Source organism: Semicossyphus pulcher, unplaced genomic scaffold, assembly GCF_022749685.1.
Source record: "Semicossyphus pulcher isolate SPU_LCO1_2020_fin unplaced genomic scaffold, fSemPul1.0.p SCAF_16, whole genome shotgun sequence".
NCBI classification, from domain to species: Eukaryota; Metazoa; Chordata; class Actinopteri; order Labriformes; family Labridae; genus Semicossyphus; species Semicossyphus pulcher.
In genome coordinates, this window is record NW_027211670.1 from 15,369,175 (window position 1) to 15,379,491 (window position 10,317).

At 38.9% G+C, this 10,317-nt stretch overlaps 1 protein-coding gene across 1 annotated transcript; it reads right to left on the reverse strand.

Annotated features, from left to right (window-relative positions):
• Positions 1-967: 967 nt before the first annotated feature.
• Positions 968-9,983, reverse strand: casp7 (caspase 7, apoptosis-related cysteine peptidase). Its single transcript, XM_069664122.1, has 7 exons — positions 9,893-9,983; positions 9,470-9,585; positions 6,298-6,449; positions 6,073-6,201; positions 4,305-4,480; positions 3,832-3,970; positions 968-3,622 (listed from the first exon to the last, which is right to left on the reverse strand). The coding sequence occupies exons 2-7, from the start codon at positions 9,583-9,585 to the stop codon at positions 3,396-3,398; spliced, it is 939 nt and encodes a 312-aa protein (XP_069520223.1). The 5' UTR covers positions 9,893-9,983; the 3' UTR covers positions 968-3,395.
• Between the last annotated feature and the right edge of the window lie 334 nt (positions 9,984-10,317).

Sequence of the window (10,317 nt, forward strand, 5' to 3'; positions counted from 1 at the left end):
GTCTATCATTAACTGGCAAATTGAGCCCAAAGGAAAACAATGGTGATATTCAATAATTTTCTTATTGTTGAGAAATTCAATTAAAATATGTAAACCAATAATGTGTTAATCTGTTTCTCAAATAGGGGTACTACATCAAGGAATACTTAAAAAAAAAAAAAAAAAGGTGAGGATATCTGTCCACGATTTTCAGGTTTCAGCCCTGGACATGGTACCATCTCTACAGGATCTCTAGTGATAAATGACATTGATTAAGGCCAAATATGAGCCCTATTTATTGACCTATCTAAGGCTTTTGATACAGTTTACAACTTCTTTTTGTTGAGCAGATTGCCTGCTTGTCTTGAAGGTTATGCTTGTTATTGGTTTACAACCATTTAGTTAATTGAACTCAAGCAATAGTTGCAGATGATGTAGTCACCTTTCAAAGTGGTCAGAAAGCAGTACCCCAGGGATCTATTCTGGGGCCACTTTTAATTACATTGTATATAATTCATATTGCCTCAAAAGTAGGACAATGTTAAAATTCATGCTGATGACACTATTATATTCCTCTGTGCCGTCAAACAGACAAGCTCTATCACATTCGTAGACTGCTTTTTCCTCATTCAACAGGCTCTAGCTGGTCTTTATCTGATGCTCCCTTTGTACTTATGTCTCAAGCCTTAAAACTTCAGAACTCTAAAAATACCAAGGTTTAGGACAGAATGGGGGAAGATAGCTTTCAGTATTGCTTCACCCATCATGTGGTATAATTTTCAAATGAAGTTAGCCGCCCTTCCTGGTAGCATATGGCGTTTTCAAAGAGGTAGTGTCCGAACTTCTAAAGGAAAATACATGCATTGGTGTCAGCGGTCTAAAAATTAATAATGAGTTTATCAATGGGATGTATTTAAAACAAATTCAAAAAGCAACCATAAACTTTGGTCTATGTTTCCAGATGTTCAAAAAAATGACACACAACTCATTACACAATAACTTCTTTATGTTTAATACAATAAATTGTTTACATAAGCATTCCTCTGTTTTGAAGTTTTTTAAACAATGTATTGCCCCAAATAAAAAAATACAATGGGCCAGATTATACTTTCAATGTAATTCATTCATTCATTTTCCCAAATCTTTTCAAATATATTCCTGAGGACAACAGCATTTAACACCGGAAAGCATTTAAAATTTTACCCTTAAAAAATACATTTTTCCCTGCTTCAATTCCATTCCAAAACAAGTGGAGCAAACACTCCTTTCAGCACAGGTTGGGCACCACATCACTGATCAGAGATCCATGTGTCGAGAGGATTCAAGACTTGTTGCTGTATGGACAAGTGCACTTTGTGTAAAATGGGACGTGTCTCTAACTAAAGCCAGTATCGATCACACTTCTGGCAACTATAAATATAATTTAAAAGTGTTATGAAAAAAAGTACTTTTTACAAAATACAAGGATTGAAAAGGGGAAAAAATAATGACAGTTTAAAGTTGTTCCCCTATGTTACTGACAGATGCAATCATGTGAATAATGTAAACATTGCAGCAACAATAAGAGTTTGTATTGCAAACGTGGATTGTGTATGTTCAGACTTGTCACCACCAGTAATAGCTGCCTCTGTGATTGACAGACTTTCAGACAATAATACGACACATTTGCAGAAACAAACTTTGTGTAAGTTGTAGTTACCGTCAGCAAATGTCTATTATATCAAAATGATAGGGTTCAATTTATTCAATTGTGCAATGTTGTTTTTGAAAAACTTGACAAGATGCACTAAGTGCTTAAGAATAATAATTATTTATTTTTAACTTTATGATTTACGTTTTTTAATTTAATGATAAATTAGTTTAACAAAGATTAATTAAAAAAAATAAGATTAGGCAGACATTGCTGGGTGTATTTAACTAGAGTGTAGTGCATGTTATGACAATGAACGACACTAATATACAGTGAAATGATGTGGCATTTGTGCTTTGGGTCCTAGTCCAGTTTTACTTGATGGTATTTCCCTTTTTTTTTTGACAGTTCTTGACATTCATTTCTGGTTTCACTCCTACAGCATTTATCCTGTTACCTACTAAAGAGTCTAAAAAGGAATGTCTAACTTTAAAGCTTAGGAAAGGGATATTCATAAAGTGATATGTTGGACCCTGACTAATAAACAAGTGCGTAATTTTGGTCATGTAAAAAAATACATGCGTACTTAGGGTTGGACATGCAAGCAACACGTGACGTCTTAAACATCACGCTAATAAAACTTGCAAATTGGAAACAATCCTTGCTTTTATGGGAGTGGACTATATGCTATGCACTTGACCCAAAATCTCAAAGAAATAATGCTACACAGCAAAAGATTTTACCTTCCTGGCCATACGCATATGACATTCTTTAACATTACATTAACCCACAGCATGGGACATTAAAGAACCTGAGGATGCCAGCATAATGCTACCAACTAAAACTCTGCTAGGAAGGCTGAGACACCGAGCCTTTGGCAAAAGCATCGTCACATGTTTCTGCTTGGAGGAGAGTTGTCTTTTTCTTTTGTCTCGTATTTTTAACAACTGACAGCTGAAAACAATACATGGATAGTTGAATAGAATCTGATCCATTTTCCAGAGATTGTCATTCATCTCTAAATATGCAAAGGAAATAGTTAAGCCTAGGTTTTCTATAGTTTTCTAAAGAGCCCTCACTTTGGCTTCAAAATCATGTTTAAAAAAATCACAAGTAAAAGTTTTTTCATGAAGGCTTTTAAAACATTTAACTGTCTCCTGGTTTCAGATATACTTTTCAATGTAATGGTGACAGTTTTGTTTCACTATTCAAATGCTTTGGACTGAATTAGAATAAAAAAAAGTTATTGGATTCCCAATTTTTAGCCCACTTGCGTCTAAGGGATTCTGTAAGTTTCTGATCTGTGTCTGTAGAGACTCCTCTCCACACACCAAATGTCAGTTACTTCAGTTAGATGCAACATCTATCGCCAATGCTGGAAAATGGAGAGACACATATTCAGATATGATTCTCCAAACCCACAAAAACTGGCAGCAAATTTTACGGGCTGGTAGAATAACATGGATATTTCACAATGCCTGTCAGAAAAGATCAGATCAAATGTGACGCCATTTTTCTGAAGAATAACCTGAAGAAGAAGAAGAAGTTTCACTATCAACACATGAACGAGGAGTGCCACTGTAAATATTTTTTTTCTTACAGAGTGCTTATTTTTCAGGCCCAACTACACATGCAAAGTGTCATATGTGCTCCAAATGTGCAGTGTTTTGCTGGGCCTGAATCATCCCTGAATGATTTGACCGCTTAGTCGGTACCTGAAACAGTCAGTCAGTCAGTCGGTCGGTCAGTCGGTCGGGTCATACAGTACAGTGAGTTAGGCGGGCGGTCAGTTAAAATAGAGTTCTTTTGTCAGCATGGAGACCACGCAGGGAATCTGCTTCTTCTCACTGAAACGTGGGTCTTCAGACCAGGACTCGAAGCTGGTGGCCACCATGTAGTTAACCCGTGTCAGGATCTGCATTATCTCCAGCTGCTTGCCAAATTCATTAAGGACGTTGCAGAGCGCCTGGACAAACCAGGAGCCGCGTCCAGGGTTTCTCCATGAGTAATACCCTGGAAAATCAGCAAGAGTCAGCACTGTAATAAGGCTCTGAAGTTGGGTATATATACTTCAGAGGTGGGACCTCAATTCAAATTTTTAATCACCCGTAATCAGAAAAGGAGTACCCCAGGGATCTATTCCGGGGCCACTTTTAATTACATTGTATATAGTCAATGTTGCCTCAAGATTAGGAAAAAATTGGGTAAAAATCATAATTTACCTGGCACGGTGGAGTAGGCAAAGAGGAAATCTGCCTCTACAGGGATCTTATGTCTTGGATTAGCATCCGTCTCCAGGGTATCGTTTGGCGGACCTGAATCTGTCTGTATACCATCATCAAATTCGGAACCCCGACAAGCCTGGTGAAGTAAATGAAATGACATTTCATTGTGATCCTGAGTAGCTTGCTCAACGATGACCTGGTGAAGCAATTAAAAATTATCTGTTTAAAAGCTGAGATGTGCAAAATGTAACGCAATAAGTCTCATCTGTCCATGGGGAGCTACAACTTATTGTTATGTCTTCTCAACAAAAACACTTCTAAAAGTTACTTTTTCTGTCTTTTAACCTCTAGGTTGACCATTTGGGTCACATGTGGGAACTTAGCACAAATCTACAAGTTAATTATCCCCCACCACATTATTTTACACATCACACCAACATTCTCAAATAAAAGTCTTTGGATCTTCGTACCTGGATGAAGAAGAGTTTCGGCTTTCCGACTAAGCTTTTGCACATGTCCCCCCTGAACAATGAGGTCATGGTCTTGATGGGCATGGCTCCGTCCGTTCCGTAGATCATGCCCTCCTCACCGTGGCTTAGCAGGATACAGGCGAAACACGAGCTGTCACTATGGTCTTCTTCCGAGGCTGACCCATACACACACAAACAAACACTCGTCTCTTAGCTCGGCTCAGGCCTCATTAAGCTTCTTAATAGTGATCAGTATCATGAACTTAACAGTCCAATCTGGAGTTGATTTAGCCCTTTTGACTTTGAGAATGCTCCTAACTTGAAACTTACTTCTTATGTAACAGAATTAGGTCTCCGTCTTTGTACACAGAGCAATGCTGGATCAACAGTGTAACGGGCTGAAAACTTTGCAAACCGAGTGAGAAAAGAAACAAACAACAAAAGCGTGGTGTCCAGCATTTTGGGACAGTGCAACTCCAGTCTGTCGGCTGCTCTGATTCTTTCTGCTCCAATTTTGATAGCACTGAAGCCAGCTAAATCAATTTTGACACAGATGGTGGTAATGCCACGTTACATCTTTAAAAATGCAAATAGAAGTCATAATGAATCTGCAGAGGTTGAAATGTTGCAGTGCAAAAAATTTGCCTAATATGTTGCCAAAGGGTATCAGCATTGACATTCTATTAACGTCACCAAGAATTATACTAAACAAGAAGGTTCAACAGTGTTCATGAGTGGGATTCAGCTGGGTGATGGCTTGGACTCCTTGTCATGTAATCTAGCCAGTTGACCTGCAGGTGCTCTGATCAGTCACACCAAATTTACCCAAAACCATTGGAACAAATTAGTAGCAACATCAGAGGGATTAAAGTAATTACTTTTCCAGCAGCACCACCTGCTGTCTGGCAGTTAAAGAAAGTACTGTATCAATTGTTTAGTCTCTTGGATGTTAATCAGTGCATGAACATTATGCTGCAACTTAAGGAGATGTCTGGCAGTGAAATTCTTAACTTGCTTTAAAATACATTTTTTAGCCGGGATGCCGTTGCAAATATCAAATCTAACAATTAATTCTGCCCGGAGGAAGGTAGGACTATTTAGTTTGGCTGTGGAGGTGTTGGTCCCCTCATTTATTTTAAACAGCTCTTAAAGCTAGAGTTTGGCAATTAATTTAGAAACGTTTTTGTTTTTATTTATTTGGTCATTAGACCAAATGAAGGAATTAGATGGCTTCCCTGTCTCACAAGCTCAATGGGTGCACTCTGCCCACGTCGTCATTGCGCATAAGTCTTCTACAAGCTAAGCTAGCAACATAGATTCAGAAGTTAAATGTAGTTTGTTAAGGTTAGTCATGACAACAAGTTAACATGTTGTGGCTTAGACATTTCTTCTGTTGGATACTTAGAAATCTAGCGTGCTTCCGCTAAAGTTCCCTTTCCTAGTTATAATACAACTGAAAAGCACAACCTATTGAGATTAAATGACCACAAAGTTGAATTTACGCCCTTAAAAAACAATTCCAAAACTGAATATTATAACCTTTGTGAAGGTAGGATTCATTGCAGGCCCATTGGATTTAGCTGCATTAGGTTTGAGTATATGAAAAAACGCAAAACCTGCTAGAAGCTAGTATGACTTTATGAGGAAAGAAATCCCCATGCCGTTAAGAAACTACCTAAGCAGGCACGGAAGAGCTTTGATATCAGTTAACCTACACACATTAAAGAAAAAGAAAAGTGTGATAATGACAGAGGTCTTCAGTACTCACCCTCTTTGAGGAGATGCTCCATCTTCTCACAGGTCTGATCATTGTAGATGAAGACATCGAAGCCCAGGCTCTTGAAGCACTTGAACAGCTCACCCGCGTCTCGGTCTGTGCCGTTGCGTACATTCATCCCTGTCAAGACAATCTGTTTAGAATACACACTCTTTGTGCGATGATAGAGGACTAAATTTATTAAGTATACAATGTATTTAAACTCGTTTACAGTACCTGTCTTTTCATCAAAGTTTTTGTTGTTGATGATGATACACTTGCCCACTCGCTGGTGGCTCATCTTATACTGGAATGTTGGTGAAACAATTCTGTAATGGCTTTCAGAAGAGTAGTCCTGCTCCCGCGTCTGGCCATCCTTATTCTTCTTACTAACAGATTCACAGAGAAACACAATATTTAGGACAGTTAACACTTCAAGGAAGCATTGATAAAACATTACACACCTTACACAGAAGACACAAAAAAACACAACATAACACATGAAAAGGAGTTGTAATAAGATAAAAAAAAAAAACATTAAATAGAAGAATAACAAATGGACAGACCATTCAAGAGAGCAAACTTAATCTCAAGGCTGCTGCAAGTTGGAAAAACATCAATCAGGCCCAAAAGCCGAAGACGATATTCTTGAGTCTTTCAGAGCATGACGGTGTCTTTTAAGCCAAACTGTTTCTAAACATAACGCTTACTTTAACATTAGTAAACGCCAAGACTTGTACGGTAGAAAAACTTACATGAAACTGAAAACGCTCTAAATCACTTACTCAGGAATCAAAGAGTACATACATGGTCAAATAAGGCATTAAAGTCACAGCCAAATTTGGTCGCAGTAGTCCAGCTTTAGGTTAAAGATGAAACTAGAACATTTTTACTCAGCGTAGACATTAAAAAATCATAGTCCCATCCATGTGAGGAAATCTCCTGCAAGTGTCCTTTCTCACACACCTGTCATATTTCCATTCTTTAACAGATCCATCCAGATAGCAAAGCCAACAGTGGCCCAATGGGGGCTCCGAAAATCCAGGCTTGTTCCAGAAGAGCCTAGTCATCAAGTTACTCAAACACGGGAACAATACACAGCAGTGCGCACCAACAGTCTCATGCACAAACACTCGCAGGCAGCCCGGCCGTACCCTAATAAACATGTGATCCAGAACTTGTTGAAGCCCCCCTCCCACCTCCAAACTGTGCCAACGTACTGTACCAAACAATTGTGGAGGCTGGGCAAAGAGCTGCAACCCTGTTCTGCTGTGGGTTGGTCATGGCTGAAAGAGGAGCAGGCAGGAGGACAGTGAAGAGGAATATGCGGCGGCTGTGTCCATCTTACCTGGGTTCGTCATTAAGCGCTACGCCACTCTGCATCTGAAATGCGTTGGTTTTGTCTCGTTTCTTTTTTTTTCCCCCAAAAAGAGTACGTTTCTCCAGACCTGGCAGCTTAATTTTTAGCTGTGTGCTAGGATACTGACATGCTCTCTGTACTGGATGGAGACCTGACTGGGCCAGCAGGTGCTGAGGACGGGGGCGGCGCACTGTGAGCCCCCTGAGTCAGCAGCCTCGCCACCACACCAGTGCTTTCTAAAGGCCTATTCACACACAGCCCCAGCGCCCCGCTCCCTGCTGAGGTCAGACAGGGCAACAAGTTGCTCCTCTGCTGACAGGCACAGAATCTACCTGTACCCACATGCATACAGTGAGGGCCTAGTGGCCTCAACTTTAGAGATGGATGCACAAGAACTGAAAAACATCAGGAAATAGCAGCTTTGGATAAAACCTTAACAGACTAAAAATAACCAAAGACAAATCTTGATGTTATAATTTTTGTCTTTGTTTTGAGAAAGAGAATTTGATAATTAATTTCTTAATTTCTTTATGAAATTTCTTTATGAAACGAGAGACAGAGGCATCAGCTTTATTTGAATTTAGAAAAATGGTGGTCATGATTAAGTGGCCATACAAACACATACCCTTCATTGGACGCCATATTTAAAAATGATTGATGCTAATTTCTCATTATAATATCTTCATTTGACTTTTAATAGTTTTGCCTATATTATGAAGTGGAGAAGTTGCAAATCTACTATATGAGATGCTACTTTTTTTTAATAGAAAGGTTACAAATTGTGGCGCCAGGTTAGCTCGGTCGGTAGAGCACGCGCCCCATGTACAGAGGCAAAGTCCTTAACGAATCAGCCGCAGGTTTAACTCCGACTAGCGGCCCTTTGGTGCACCCCTCTCTCTCCTCATTCATTCTTCACTGTCCTATCAAATAAAGGCCAAAAGGCCAAAAATAATCTTAAAAATAAATAAATAAATAACTGTCCTTTGGTATCCTGATAGCACACAGAGCACAAAGGCGACATGTTTCATTTTCAGTTTCTGAAAGAAACATCACTGACAAACGTCCCTCTACTGCAAAGTCTCACAGTGCCACCTTGTGAGTCAAACTGGAATAAACACATGCTTCCCCCTCATTAGTGATGCCTGGATCACACTTTTTCAAGGAAGAGTGAGACATAAGACATTTATAAGGGCCCGTACTGTGTGATATCACACTGAATTCACATATCCTAATATAAGACTCTGTTGTACTACATGAATCTAGTTTTGAGTAGCCTCTTGAGGACAGACATCAGTCCCAAAATTAGTTTCACCCGCCTTGCATCCTTTTCACTAATTAGGTTTTCCAAAACTGGGTAGCTGTGACCAATCAAGGCTATGCATTTCATAATGTCTGATGTTTAATTAGGCGTAAGAGGAACAAAATGTTACTTTTATGAACGAAGAACTTTGGATTTGATAACGGAGCTTTGAAACTTAGTTATTAATTGCTTCTTATATTAATGAGTAATTATTTAAGTAAAAACAATATGTATCTTTATTAATACTGAGCTAATTTGACAGTGGTGTAGCCACTCTGCAATAGCTAAACAACCGTTGCTTAAAGGATAATGTGCCATTGTAATTATGAATATTATTTAAAAAATAATAAAATTTGCAGTTAACTTTCTGTTTCTACTGACCAGAGAATTAAAAAATAAACTGCATTACAGTACTGCAGTACCAGTATAAATTGGAACAAACAACAACTGAAGAGTAATGTTAAACCTAAAAAAAAAAGCAGAAGCCAAAAACTGAAGCAGAGTCACATGCCACAGGCCACAGATGATTTATCTTGCTGACGTATCCTCGACTGATAATTGAATAGTCATACATTAACTGGAAGCTGAAGAGATCATAATGAAAATGAAAGTCTAAGTATGACTTGCATATTCTTATACTCCAATAAAGTGAATTTGTATTGAGCTAACTTCCCTATTGTCGAACTTATAAGAGACCCCCCCTTCATGAGTTTCTGCAGGTGTGTAGGAGACGCTGTAGAGGAACTCACCCAAACAGAAGAAATCTCCCTCTGCGGTCCGGTTTGGCGTCTATAACGTCTCCCATCAGCTCCCCTTCTTCCACTTCACCCCCCAGTTCAGTTGTCTTAGCAGGTTCACCAGCCATCTGCACATAATTTTAGCGCTATTAAACTGTTCTGTACATGATGTTTTAAACACAACTGTGCAATGGCTAACGTTAACATTGATTTGACGACAACTTCGCTTCTTTTTTCCCTCCACTGGTGACATCAACACTGTTCAAACGGCTTATATGCAGGATAAACGAATATATATCTAGCATAGCTCTTAAATAAAAGCTAGCTTAATCAACAGCTTGTTAGCTTAGTGTCAGGTTAGCATTTTTTTAGCCAAAAACTCGAAAGCGAAACATTATTATCAACTTTGGGACGGATACGTCATCGAAAACTTACTCTGATATCCGTGTATTATGCTATGTCTCCTCAACCGTTGCACAAGTAGTTGTTTTCCTCTTCTTCAAAGTTCGCCAACTTTCAGTTCCTTTCAAAACTTGAGAAAGCGAAAGTACGTACAGCGTCACGTCTCTAAGGTGCGTAATTACGTCAGAGTCCTGTGTCAGTCAGGTCTGCCAGTTTGATATATTGACATGCAGTTTGAGACCAGTTACAGGCTTTTTGAAGTCAGTCTGCGCAATTTGTGAAGCATATAAGGCTTAATAAACAACTGTAAATGTGGGTTGAAACATACATAACATCGTAACTATAATAAACAGCTGTTTCATAGATACAGAGTGAAGAAATACCAATGAATAGTCACCACACATCCACTACTGTCCTACAACCAGTTATACCTTATGATACCAAGTCACTTTGTTGCT

What these genes read in the sequence shown, in the direction of transcription:
- casp7 (XM_069664122.1), bottom strand. Translation starts at nt 9,585, where the DNA reads ATGGCTGGTGAACCTGCTAAGACAACTGAACTGGGGGGTGAAGTGGAA. An exon ending in AAACTTTGATGAAAAGACAG is followed by an intron (nt 6,202 to 6,297) that starts GTACTGTAAACG and finishes TTGTCTTGACAG; the next exon opens with GGATGAATGTACGCAACGGC. An exon ending in TGCCTACTCCACCGTGCCAG is followed by an intron (nt 3,623 to 3,831) that starts GTAAATTATGAT and finishes CTGATTTTCCAG; the next exon opens with GGTATTACTCATGGAGAAAC.